This window comes from Bos grunniens, chromosome 16 (genome assembly GCF_055505025.1).
Source record: "Bos grunniens cultivar Pamir isolate PY7600 chromosome 16, Bosgru_T2T1.0, whole genome shotgun sequence".
NCBI lineage: Eukaryota > Metazoa > Chordata > Mammalia > Artiodactyla > Bovidae > Bos > Bos grunniens.
In genome coordinates, this window is record NC_141180.1 from 79,901,257 (window position 1) to 79,915,094 (window position 13,838).

Sequence of the window (13,838 nt, forward strand, 5' to 3'; positions counted from 1 at the left end):
GAGCGCCCTTCTCAGACTCACTGCGGCGCCCTAGACTCTCACTCTCGCCTGTCCTCTGGCCATGCCTCTCCAAACTCCTTTCATCTCTCCTTGTTCTTTGAGCTGGTTCCACACTGCAAGGCCAGGGCTTGCTCCTGACATCTCCCTGGATCACCCATCTGCCCCTGCTTCTGCCAGTGCCTTCACAACTCACCTCTAAGGGCTATCGTTTACTCCTTCCAAAATGTCTCCCGTAGTCAAGTCACTACCCAGTTCTAAAGGGTTCCGCTCAGTCTGTGTTCGTCAGACTCCAAGGATACGACACTACATCACGCTGTTACATTTCTAGAACACTTCAATCAAATCAGGTGCCCTGGTCGTCTCCTTCCGCACCCTCCCCACCCTGCCCCAGAGAGCCTGGATGGCCACCCTTCCTGTCCTTCCCCTTTGCATGTTCAACCCCTCCTTCCTAAATCTCTGATTCCTCCAGCTCACACCAGTCTCTTAGGTCCAATTTCAACCCCATTTACTCTGCATGATGCAACATTTAATTGCTCTGTTTCCTGGGTTCTGATGTCCAATGATATTACAAAGGCTGGAGACCTGGGGATCCTTTGAGCCCCCTTGTCCTTAGCATGATGCTGGTCACCTAACAAGTCGTCACCGACTACTTACTGACTAGTGGCCAATTTAATCCTAATATAACTATGGAGAAGGAAATGGCAACCCACTCCAGCATCCTTGCCTGGGAAATCCCATAGACAGAGGAGCCCGACAGGCTACAGTCCATGGGGTTGCAAGAGTTGGACATGACTTAGCAAATAAACCACCACCACCACCAACGTTAACATGGGCTACCTCTTTCATTTTTTCTTGATACCAGCCGAAGGATCACAAGGATATTGGCTTCACCACTGCCACCTGGGCACTGGGATGACAAAGTCATTTCAACTTATGTTTGAACGGTGGTCCCCACCTTTTGCAAAGAAGTTGGTCTGAATATCTGCAGTGACCTGTTTGCTCCACTATCTTGCTGACAGCTGTCTCCCATGAGACCCCTTTCTCTTGGGAAAGAAAGGCGCAATTCCAGGGAAGGTGGCCATATGAGAAATTTACCAATTAAATATAGCTTTCCATCCCTGACATCACCATGCAAAGTTCAAATGTTACTTTCAGTCCTTACTGAAAAGACCAAAGAATTTTCTGTGAAGTTCAGACATACAAGGCTCTTCAAAACCAAGCAGATTTTGTAACTATGTTTGGTGATAGATGTTAACTAAACTTGTGATAATTATTTTGCGTAGATCAAATGATTATGTTGTACGCCTAAAATTAATCAATGTCAATGATACACAATAACAAAGAAACAAAAAACCCAGTGGGATCTGGGGTAAGGTGGGCTCAATCAGACTCCGCCAAAATGATTTAGTTTCTCAAGAACCAAAAGAAATTTAGGACATAATCTCACTCACATGACTCCAAAGACTCTGAAAGGAGGAGGCATTTTTGCAGGGTTTCAGGGCAATTACATTTGTCTGCCAAGACCATTCTTAATTGATCCATTCAACATGTTTCCAGATCCCTAATGGTCACAGTAATAGCAACATCCCAAGATCAGTGAATATCTACATTTACGACCTTTGCTGGAGCTAACGGAACCCAGGACAGCACCTGTTCACTGGGAACACACAGTTCTAATATCTCCTACTCTGGCCTAGAGGTCATATTTTGTGTGCCTTCCACAACCATACTCTACAACCCCGCTCGGAAATGTGTAGCTCACTTGAAAAGCACAGTTCCCTTAACTCTTCACTCTAATCAAGAGGAAATCCGTTTGATCATTGGAGAGAGACCAGTCACTCAAAGCGGGCAGAAAAATTGTATTTCAGAAATAGGGGGAAGAACAAATATGACAGGGATGGGCTTTCTTCAAATGCAGTTTGGCATGGCTGCTCTCACTTAATGCGTCATTTTACACCTTTCCATCTTTATCTCACTCCATCCTGGGTTTCTCCCAGCACAGCAAAAAGAGGCTGACCACAGGTAGGTCCCCTAATGTCCCTCCTTCCATGTCCCTGAAGCCTAAGGCAGCTTGCTGTCTGTCTCGCTGGGCCCCTGTCAGCACCCCATCCAGCCTGCTCCAGGATGTGAGAGCTGACAGGTCTCTTGGAATCCAGAGTTATGTGCTGGGGCCCCTCAGGCCTCTTTGGCTTCAAATGCTTCAAGAAAGTGATTAACTTCTCACATGGGATCTTTCTGGTGAGAGTCAAGGAGCCTGTGAGCATTCCTTGTGTTTTTTTTTTTTTTTCCATTTCCTGCATGAACCATTGTAACATGTTTGAGTCTATGGACGGAAGTGATAGCCTGTGGTTGTCTAAAGACCAGTGGTTGGGCCCCAAGATGGTCATAAACTTGATGAGACACAGGGACCTGGGAGATGATTGTGTGAACTTGGCTCTGGAGTCCACCCACTCCTTTGTGTATTTTCAGAGGATCTGGACACACGCTCACAGGCATACACAAAGTTTAGAAAGTAAAAATATTTTTCTTCTCTATGTGATTTGCACATAGTCATTTCTAGCCAGCCCGTGAGGAAAGGGAGCAGTAAGTGCCCAGAGCGAGGGTCATGAGCCTGCCCTCTCCAGCTTGCATGGGGAGGAGGTGGGGACACATGCGAGCGCTGCAGGCCTCACTCACCCTGAAAGCAAGCTATGGGGTCAGCCTCTCCATAGCAACCACAGGAAAGGAAAAATGAACATCTGAGTCAGTGTTCAGAAGTGCATCTCAATCACTACCATTGTTTTTCTTTGCATGGAATGCTGGGACATTAGAGCAGACTGGGACGTCCCTGAGGGCAGGGACTGGCCCTTTCCCCCCTGGCTCTTCCTCCCCAACCCACACCCACAGCCCCTGGGCTCAGCACTGGGCGAAGTTAAGCTCTGCAAGCAGGCTGAGCTGGCTTTTGCTGCATTCCCTGGGATGGAACTTGATCATCAGATCTCATCCTTGCTTTCTGCCTCTGGGCTCGACTCAAGTTTGTAACAAAGCAAAAGCGAACGCATGCATCGGGGAGCACCAGCTTGGCACCCTGACTGGGTCGGAGTCCAGCCCCCTGCTTCAGTCGGTCCACTGCCCAGCGTCCGGGCCTGGCTCCCGGGATGACCTGGCTCCTTGCAGACTTCCTGCCCGAGCCGGCCTGGTTAGCCTCAAGCAGGCAGCAGGACTCAGACTCCCCGAGTCTGGATGGCATGGACAGGCATGGACATGCACATGCGCAGAACAGGCAGAGACACAGGGAGGAGGCCGGGACACCCAGTCCGGGAGGGACCAGGCTGGAAGGGGTGGGGGAGGCATTACACACACGGGCTGAGACTCTCGAGACGCAAGCCACCAGGATCAGCCTCCTCAAGCCAGGCGCAGGAGGACACATAAGTCCACATTTAGAACTTCACAGAAACCATGCTGCGTTCTTTCCTTTAGCCTTGTGTCTAGTAACCTGCCCCTGAGCAGGACGTGCCTGAGGGCAGGGACTGGTCCTTTCGTTTTTGTCTCTTTCCCCAAACTCATCCTTTCCCCAGGGCTTAGCAAAACGGCCCCTTGGCCAGCCTGCCCAGCTGACTTTAAAGAGAGACACAAACAGGCAAGCAATGCCCTCCAGACTGCCAGCCACCCTGACCAACAGAGAGATTTCTGAACCTTGTTAACTGACCCCCCGTTTCCCTGTTGGTTTGGTACAAATGAAGAAGCTTCTCCATCCACAGCTGAAGCCCTGAAAGATCCAGAGGTCTTCTAGGACTGGAAAGTTTCTCCTCCTCAGTGCAACAAAAGGTCAACTACTTTTAAGCCATGACAAACCTGGGGCAAAGTTAAACTAAAACAAAGCTCCAAACAATTTGGGTAACACACTTTGGAGTTTTTAAACAACAGTTGGCAGTGGCAAGGCAATGCCATACATGCTGATCCTTGGTTTGGTTCCTGGGAAGATTCTGGGGTCAAGACCTGGTCCTATCCCCTAACCCCACATGCAGGAAGCGAGCCCGTGTGAGGCCAGGTCGCACTGCCCCGAGACCCCCACACAAAGACCATGTTTATGCTCACACCGAGCCCTCATGGTTCCAGCACAGTGGAGGCCAGGGGGCCCCCACTGACCTCAGGCTGCGTGGCCTGGCTTCCGTCTGATGCCCCCTCATCCCCACAGGGTCAGACGCGCACTTTCCTCTCTGGTGGCATGCACTTTTGGCTCATTCTGTCTTTCCGGTAGCTGCAGCCTGACACGTAAGAAGAGCCGCGCCGCGCCATGCAAGGTGAGGAACAGGAGGGCGAGTCTTCCTTCCCGGGAGGAGAGACAAGCGGGAAGCTGAGGATGAGCACGACATGCCCATGCTTGCCGGGGACGGCCAGGCCAGACCCCTCTCACCTGCACTGGTCATAAAGGTGATGACGGCACTGCTGATGCCCTCGTGGTCCCGGGAATAAACGCGCAACGTGTATGTCATCCCGGGATAGAGGTCTGTCAGCTGTACGGGCTGGGCCTGGGCCTTAACAGGGACAGTTTTTTTCGTATGATTGCCTGGGGAACAGAAACCTCAGTCAGCCTAAGGCTGGGCACAGGGAGCTGGAGAGGCAAAGCTTAGATGCCTGGGTGCCTGTTAAAGGTGGAGGCACGGTGGGGGCGGCGGGGGCCAGGCCGTCCCGCAAGACGCTGCCCCTCGTGAGGCTCTCTGTGCTCACCACAGGCTGAGGCGCTGAGCACACTAGGACCCGCTTCCTTAGGCTCTCAGGGTGTCAGCCAGCGCTCTGCTGCCCTGGAGAGGATAACTCAGCACCCCGCAGGGTGGCGGAGGGAAGCCGGGCCTCTGCTCCTCGGGCCGCACTCCCGGCTTGCCCTCTCATTTCTCACCGCGTGAGCTTGCGCTGCGGGAGAAGCGACAGCCTGGGTGTCTGGGGGCGGGGTGAATGTTGGTCACGGGAAGCACTGAAAAAGTACGACAAACTAGCAGTTCTGGGTTCTCCAACCGCAGAGAACCGAGAGTTGGTTTTCTTCTCTCTCAGAGCTTTGGGTGCCCTTCCAGCACAAGTCTAACAGGCCAGCACGGTGGGTCTGAGCCCTCTGGAAGGGGGCCTTCCCCCAGCTACCCGGACCCCACTCCAGTCTCACAAATATCCAGTAAAGGAGGACCAGCTCAGCTCAAGCTGAGACGTGTGACCCTGGACGGTGTCTCTGACCTGTGGGCAGCTGGCGTCCCTCTGTGAGCAAAGTACAGTTGGGGGTCCACCTGTCCAGGGGAGACACTAAGAGTATGGATCCTAAGTGAAGGAATCCACACAGCAGCGAGAGCGAGCTCACTGGGGTGCCGTCAAAACCCTTGTCCTGGGCAGGAAATGGACAAAGGGCCCTCAGCCAGGCCACCCCCCCGCTGCCGAGCAAGGCACCCCCAGACCACCACTGAAGGTGCAGAAACCCCTTCCTTCACCTTGAGTTTGCTCTGCCCACCCCTGCTGCCTGAGCACGTTATCGACTTCACGAAGCCACAGTGGAGCAGCTGAAAGGCCTCCCCAGGCCCGGGGGAGTGCTCGGGGCCTCTTTAAGGGCATCTGCGCTACCCACGGCGACTGCTGCCGCACCCACAGAGCAATGCTTACTGTCGGTGTACTCAACCACAAAGTCAGTTCCGGGCCCGAAATTGTGCTTCCAGCTGATGTTGGCCCATTTACTGTTGGGGAGCACAGTGACGTTCCAGATGGACTGCTCGTCGGGGGCTGGCGGGGGTTAGAACAGGAGTTAGTGGTGAGGAGGGAGGAGGCACCGGAGACAGACAGACAGACAGGCACACACGGGCAGCCGGGACAGGGTAAATAGGAAAGGGCCGCACACAGGGCCTGACGGAGCTCCAAGCTGCAGCCTTGGCGGCCAGGCCAGAGGTCGCCATCCAGGCATGAGCAGTACAGTCAGGGGCCCTGTGTATGAGGCAGAGCTGGAAACCATGTGTCCACATAGGCGGGGGTGCGAACGAGAGAGTGGTGTGGGCCAGGCCACCGGAGGCCCTAACCAGGGTTCCTTCCCTTTTTAGGTCCCTTGTCACAGATTTCAACGGTGCAGTGAAAAGCCCTGTTAGCTAGGATGCAGACAGGGTGGGGGTTGTGGGGGAGATGTGCCTCTTTCCCATCAGCTACAGACATTCTACAGAAAGGAAAAAGGCATCTTGAAAAGCCAGTCGAGAGTCATGATGAGATCTGCATAAAGGGCAAGACCAAATGAAAACCTTATTGCGCTCCTGAAACTGGAGACGGAGAGTGGCAACTTACACGGAGCCCTTGGGGTCATTCTTGGTCACCAAGACGCTGAACTCTGTGAAAAATGGCCTCAGACCATCTAACGGGACTTGGGCCTGAAACCCCAGAGCTCTAAGAAGAGACAGTACGAATCCTTCCTCTCCCTTTCATGGGACCATAGAAGATAACTCCTTCTTGACACCCAACATTCAGAGGTCCAGATACCGGAAGAATCCTGTTCTGTTGCCTTCTTAGCACAGTATCTTTGATCTCCATGCAACACAGAAGACATTAATTATCTAGTTCCTATGAGCTGGGAGCTACTTTATTAAAGCCATCACACAAATCTGAAACCATAGCCTGTGGACAGGAGAGTGGCAGTAATCTTCAAACGTAATCATTTTTCAACATCCCAGCAGTCTAGTCTCTGTATCCCATTTCTCAGCAAAGATTTAATAGTGGAGTACTAGCATGAAGCCTTGTATTTCAAAGACTTTACCAGTGTGGCTCCTGTATATTTTATTAGCATGCAAGGGGGCACTGTCACCAACTCACTTGTCAAAAGTAAATGAATAGAGTACATTGGTGATGCATGTGTTCATTATCTATCTGACACGTGACTGAGTCTGCAGGGCTCGGGAAGTGATTAACGATCTCCTGGTCTGCACTCCAAAGAAGCGCCTTTTCTACTCCAGCCTCGTCAGCTGCCGGTGGTCCCAGGTGAATGGGATTCGTTTTAGGTGAGGAGCAAGAAAGAGATTCCATTGATGGCGCCAGGCCTTCTCCGCGGGCAGGGCAGAAGGCAGGCTTCTTTACTCATCTGTCAACGGTTTCCACTGTATCGGCTGCTTTAAGTCAGCCCGAATCCCAGCTCCTTAGAAGCTCATGGCTCTTTCTAGTGGGAGTGAATTGTGATTGGTTATGGTTTGGGGACTTGACATTTTCCCTCCTCAGCTCTGGGCCCTGGAAATAAGCCCAAGGATTTGGGTTTAAACAGTTTGACCACCAATACAACCCTGGCCCAAGGCTGACTGTCTTAAAGGTAATGGAAATGGGGGCACTATTAGATAAGGTCAAGCAATGGGAAACCAAATGATTTTTACTGGGAGGTGGAGGAAGGCTCTGCCACCTAGAAATACCAAGATGATGATCATTAAAGAGATGAAAAGCTCAGAGAGAGGCAGCAATAAGGAAAGCTATCAATGACTATAAAAACAAAAAGAATTGAAGGGAAGCAGGGATTGTTCTGTCGACTCCTGAGATGTGAGACTTAAGGGGTATCCCTTGAGATCAAAAAAGGAGAACTTAAGGACAAAGTCACATTTCACCCTGAAAAAAAAAGTAAACTTAGGAACAATCCTGTCCTCAGTTGTAAGACATGATAAAGATGTACATTCCTTTTGGAAACCCTGGGCAGCAGAGCCGCTGTGCTGCGTGCAGGGAGCAGGGATGTCAAGAGGGCCCCGTAAGGACGAGCTCGGAGGGCAGCCCAGCCCCTGCGGCATCTCGGGTGTAGCTACAACTCTGCGTGCACGCCCACGGGCTCGTCCTCTGTGGCAGCAGGGCCAACCCTTCCAGGAGCAAGACCCACTCCCTGTCTTCATTCTCAGCACATCTCTTCTGTGAATTTGGAGCATCCACGTGGGACCCAGAGGCCCACCTGAAGCCTCCTGTGGCCCCAAAGAACACCCATCACCAAACTGCCAGCGGCAGCTTCTGACAGCCTAGCAGGTTTCTCCTTAGCCAACTTTTTCCTGCAGAGCAGGCTGTTACATTGTTGATACTGCAGCTTTAAGCCAAATCAGTTTTCAAGGTCTGAGGAGCATCATGTCAGCTACACATTGCGTGTCTCACTTACGGCTCACACAACTCCATGTAACTGGATTAAAGAAAAGACTCACACGTGCATTAAGCCTCCATTCTCAGTTGGGTGCTGAGAGAACACGGGTGGGGTGAGTGCAGCCCTGGCAGCTGGAGGGACGTGCCCAGGAGAGAGAGGGGTCTATGGCCCTGCAGCTGCTGGAGGAGCGTTCTGGGAGCTTCCTGCCAGCAGCCCTGCCACCACATCATGCTGGCTTGACAGGTGGTCTCTGGGCTCCACAAGCTGGAGGCCCTCCCCTCCACGGTAATAGGAGTGTTTGATGTCAGTTCTCAGAAGCACTGCTGGGTCCCCGAGGGGTCTCCACAGGCTGCAAGTACAGAGCTTCCCGGCCTGGCTACCTGATGCAGGAACACCACATTGTCTGGGCTCAGCAGGCCAGCCCTGGGATCGATCCTTCCCAGGGGCCTCTAGAAAGCCTGTGGTTTTCCCTCCGTGTGTATATCCGGGGGTGTGGGGAATACAAGGGGGGAGAGCAACAGAGCACTTGCCAGCATTTCAGGACTCCTCGGCAGTACCATTTCCTGGAAGCTCTGACCTTATAAAAAAAGCCTATAAACCTGCTTTTCCAGGAGAGGCTCAAGGGAGGCGCGGGGTTCTGAGAAGAGAGCCGCCTGGCTTGGCCGGCTACTCCCCACTCCCCAGGCTCTGCTGCAAGGCTAGGGCAACACGGCAAGGACAGGAGGCCTTCGTAGGCCAGCTGGCCAACGTCCAGCCCCTCTCCTTCCCTCCTCGCCCCCTCTGCAGTGCTCAGCCCTCAGCCGATCCCTCAGTATGTAGCTGGAGGCGGCCCTACCGTGTGGGCCCTGGAGTGCCTGCCTGTGTGGTTGTAGCCCTGTTAAAAAACAAGGATCTGAGCTTAGGACACGGGGTCTGAGTGGTGGAGACCCCCCAAAGAGTTGGGGCAGGGTGCTCTGTGCCTCGAGGCCACCAGCCTGAGAATCCAGTCTCCCCCCTCCTGTCTGGGGAGGCCTGCGCATGGAGGGGCAGGGGCATGGACGATGGGCAGTACCGGATTCTTGGATCTCAGTCCTGGAGGTGGTGGCGGGACTCTCCGTGGTGGTGGTGGTGGCGGTGGAGGCTGTAGTGGCTGTGGCTTCGGTGGTGGCGGTGGTGGTAGGTGCGACAGGTGGGACGGTGGGGACTGTTGTGGCTTCGGTGGCGGCGGCGGTGGCAGTGGCATCGGTACTGCTCACCGTGCCAGGCGCGCCCACCGTGGTCGGGGGCGACGTGGGAGGCGCTAAGGGGAAATGTAAAATAGCCGCGTCTGGTCGGTCTGGCTGTCCCAAGGCTGGACGCACGGCCCCGCGTGCAAGGCAGGCAGCCCATGGGCCTGATGGAGCTGAGTGACCGGAAGGCTCCCCAAGCAGGACAGATGGGTCAGGCAGGTACAGGGCCGCGGGAAGGGAAGAGAATGAAGCCTGAGTGTTTCATTCTCTTCTCACGGCCTATGTGGCTCAAAGCTCCCAGCATGCACCCAGCCAAGGGCAGTGATGAAGATGACACATGTACTGAGTCGCTCAGACCCCAGGGATGACATGGAGTCCCAGGCCAAGCGCCACCCAGCAGAGGCCAAGCAGCATCACTTGGGTCCAGGCCTGGGGCCTGGGCCTTGAGATGGGCAGCTGGCAGGGCCCCATCTGCAGGGGCACCAGGAAGCCTGCCATTCCCAACCGTTCACTCCAAAACGACACTTCCTCCCGCCTGCCTGAGTTCTAATACTACCCAAACCCATCGACAGAGAGAGAAGCATCCCCACTCTGCGGGCAAGCCTTGTCCCGTGCTTCCTCTTTTCTGCCTCCACTGTCACCCCTTCCCCAGGCTCTCAGCTCATATTCATTTCCTGCCTCTCTTCCCGTCTTCTCTGCCCAGGGATGGTCCTTCCTGCAATTACCCCAATCCATCCTGGGGGCGACAGAGGATAAGATGGTTGAATGGCAGCACTGACTCAATGGACATGAGTTTGAGCAAACTCAGGGAGATAGTGAAGGACAGGGAAGCCTGGCGGGCTGCAGTCCAGGGGGTCACAAAGAGTTGGACATAACTTAGCGACTAAACAACAACCACCACCCTAACTTGTAGTAACTGCCTTTCTCTCTAGGACATTTGGGTCCTGGGCCCCGCCTCCCCAGTCCACAGGAAATGCAGAAATCCCAAGATATGAGTGAGGCACAGGCGGCCTGCTTTTTCGTATAAATCTTCAGAGGGCTTCACATCTGCCGTAACTCTTACTTTCTCATCTCCCATTCAAAGCTACCTTTTGACAGGGGTGAGCCGTAGTGGGTTAAGTCTATCGTGACAATGTGTCCATAGACCCTCTTTCTTTCTACAGAAGAGCCGTGGATGCTAACAAAGGGCTGGCCTATTACTCTTTAGTTCCAGTACTGCTAATGCTGAGAAGAATGATGGGAAATCAAGAGAGCCAGGGATACCGCTCCTTATCTTCTATCTCCTGTGATCTGACCAGCCTACTTTCTGCCAACAGGGCAGAAAGTCACTCAGCTGTGTCTGACTCTTTGTGACCCCATGGACTGTAGTCTGCCAGGCTCCTCTGTATATGGAATTCTCCAGGCCAGAATACTGGAGTGGGTAGCTGTTCCCTTCTCCAGGGGATCTTACCAATCCAGGGATCGAACCCAGGTCTCCCGCATTGCAGGCAGATTCTTTACTGACTGAGCCACCAGGGAAGCCTAAAAATACTAGAGTGGGTAGCCTATCCCTTCTCCAGCAGATCTTCTTGACCCAGGAATCAAACAAGGGTCTCCTGCATTGCAGATGGATTCTTTACTTAACTAAGCTATCAGGGAAGCCCTTAAGACACAAGTAGGTAACTCTAACTTCCAAGGAAGAAAGATATCCTATCTTATCTCAAATCTCCAGAAGTTCAGGAAAATACTATCCATACTCCCTAGAAGAGGGCCGGAGCAAGAAAGAAACGAGAGAGAAAACTGCCAGAAAGCTTCTCTCAAGAATTAAGAGATGCTAAGCCTTCTCATCAAGAGCCTGACCAACAAAAGCCCTTTTCATTCCCGTGGGCCTCCATGTTACAAGTCCCCCATAGAACAGGAGGAACTGTTCCTGGGATCCCAGTTGCCTCCCTATTTATAAGATCAGAGGCGTTATTGGGCCTGAGGGTGCTGATCACAGAGGTCACAGTGGGCAACTGACCGTGCCCCATGCATTCCAGAGATTCCTGGACAAGGTCAGGACAGACAGCGCTACGTTCTCCAAACCCCAGTCAACACAGACATCAGGAAGGTGGGTGTGAGGGGAACATGTAGTGGGAAAAACTCTCCCTCTCACAGTCAGTATTCAAGGATGCATTTCAAGTGGCCCAGGCCTGGAATGCAAGCCTAGTGTTTCAAGAGATCAGCCAGCGGGAATTGTCCTATCCCACTCACCAAGACAGGCAAAGAGACAGACGCGCGTACACACACACACACACACACACACACACGAGTCTGAGATCCACAGGGCAAAGGCGAGCTCCCTCCTAGGCCTGGTACTGGCAGCTCTATGGCCATGGATGCACATGGGCCTTTCCTGCTGTTCTGAGCTGCTGGAAGGAACCCTGAGAAGCTATTTTGTCCATCTGGACAGAACTACTCTGATTTGGCTCCTTATCAATAGTGTGTTTCCTAATAATTTCAGAAGGCTCACCTTTGCTATGACTACTTAAAAGATCATCAAAAAACTGACACTCGCTTCTAAGTCACCCGCCTCTGTAGAGTGCGGAGATGCGGGCTTCCCCCCACGTGCACAGTGGTTCTGCGTTCCAGCCCCGGGAGACTACACACACTCTCCTGTGGGCGCTGGTCCTCCCACGGGCAGGGACACATGCTCAAGCGGACACAGGGCCGACTGGAGGCCCACATGCGTCCCCCCCGGCACTGCAGCGAGCAGCCCTAGAAACAGAGATGTGGAGAGGGCCAGAACAAGTCCTTCCTGGGCTCCGCTGGGCAAAGACAAGAACGAGAATTGAAGATGCTGCCACGGTCTCAACCCCTCCCTCTCCGGTCCCTCCACCCAGTGTGGCTGGAGCAAGGGTTTTCTCTGATGATGGCTGCTGCTAAATGGCTTCAGTCGTGTCCGACTCTGTGCTACCCCATAGACGGCAGCCCACCAGGCTCCCCCGTCCCTGGGATTCCCCAGGCAAGAACACTGGAGTGGGTCGCCATTTCCTTCTCCAATGCATGAAAGTGAAAAGTGAAAGTGAAGTCGCTCAGTCGTGTCCGACTCTTAGCGACCCCATGGACTGCAGCCTTCCAGGCTCCTCCATCCATGGGATTTCCCAGGCAAGAGTACTGGAGTGGGGTGCCATTGCGTTCTCCGAGCCTAGATGCTTTTCCTTCAGCTTGGCAGCAATAATCAGGCGTTAGCGAGAGGGGCCCAAGAGGAGTGGGAGGAAAGGAATCGCCTCCCAGGTGCCCTCCCAGAGGATGCCCAGCACCGCAGGGGCAGTAGCGGTGGTGCTTTAGCTGGCTGCAGTCACAGCTGGTGAATCGGCACTCTCTCTGGTCCACTGCTAACAGTGTCTATTGTCCCAGGGATGGACAGGACCAGAGAGACTGGGAGGGTAGAGGCAAGAAGGCAAGGTTCTGGGGGAAGGGCTGGAAGTCAGGAAGTGAGCTGTCAGAGCCATGTGCAGGCAGGAGGGAAGGGCAGGCTTTCCAGGGAAACTGTCCCGTGTTCAGGTCTAAGGGGATTCAAATGCCTTCAATCCCCAGGGCGGGGTTAGGGTAGCAGATAAAAGGGAAATAAGGCCCAGAAGTGGGGCTTATAGGCAGAGTGGTCCACGGGCTGGACAGACACATTGCTGGGCTGGGATGCCATCTCCAACGACAGCAGAACTAATACGGTCACTGCCCAGCAGAGACCACCAGGCTGGCAACTGCGTGACGGAGGGCCAGGGCAGTGACCAAGAGCGGCGGAGGGCCAGGGTGGTGACCGAGAGTGGCGGAGGGCCAGGGCGGTGACCGAGAGCGACGGACGATGGAGGGCCTGGGCGGTGACCGAGAGCGGCGGAGGGCCACGGCGGTGACCGAGAGCGGCGGAGGGCCAGGGCGATAGCCGAGAGCGGCGGAGGGCCAGGGCGGTGACCGAGAGCGACAGAGGGCCAGGGCGGTGACCGAGAGCAGCGGAGGGCCAGGGTGATAGCCGAGAGCGACGGAGGGCCAGGATGGTGACCGAAAGTGATGGAGGGCCAGGGTGGTGACTGAGAATGACGGAGGGCCAGGGTGATAACTGAGAGTGACGGAGGGCCAGGGTGATAACTGAGAGTGATGGAGGGCCAAGGTGGACCTGGAGGCACAGGACCCCTCCCTGAAGTACTCAACCCAGTGTGTTATCTAACATACTCTGGAAGATGCCCCAGCCAAGGCCAAGGGTTTTCCACCAGAGTTTTGGGTGGCACCATGCAAGAAATGAAGAAAATTAAGAGACAACATGTCTCTTATTCATCTTTTGTCACCCAGAACCCACCACGGAGCTGCCCAGCAAATGTTGGCAGATATGAGTTGAGCCAAACACAAGGGCAGCAGTTCCCAGACATTCCAAAGTGGATGGCTCGGTCCAAAAGTGTCCACCTGGTGCACAGACTACCTTGGCCAAATACAGATGGCCAGAACAGATGGGCAGCAACCCTAAGAGACTGCAGACATGGGCACAGGAAAGGGATCATCTTTCCTGGGTGAGAGGAACACATCAG

General features: G+C 53.9%; 1 protein-coding gene across 12 annotated transcripts in view; it reads right to left on the bottom strand.

Moving 5' to 3' along the window:
• The window catches only part of NFASC (neurofascin), a 201,324-nt gene that overhangs the window by 15,161 nt on the left and 172,325 nt on the right, over window positions 1–13,838 (bottom strand). For 8 of the 12 annotated variants that reach the window (XM_086345654.1, XM_086345649.1, XM_086345648.1 and 5 more), the window contains 3 exons: window positions 9,144–9,371; window positions 5,623–5,739; window positions 4,397–4,549 (listed from right to left, as the gene is read on the bottom strand). The exons of 3 other annotated variants lie outside the window; for them this stretch is intronic. In XM_086345654.1, the coding sequence (XP_086201780.1) occupies window positions 4,397–4,549; window positions 5,623–5,739; window positions 9,144–9,371 (498 nt within the window). The remainder of the gene's footprint in view (window positions 1–4,396; window positions 4,550–5,622; window positions 5,740–9,143; window positions 9,372–13,838) is intronic. One more of the 12 variants, XM_086345656.1, reaches the window with a different exon arrangement.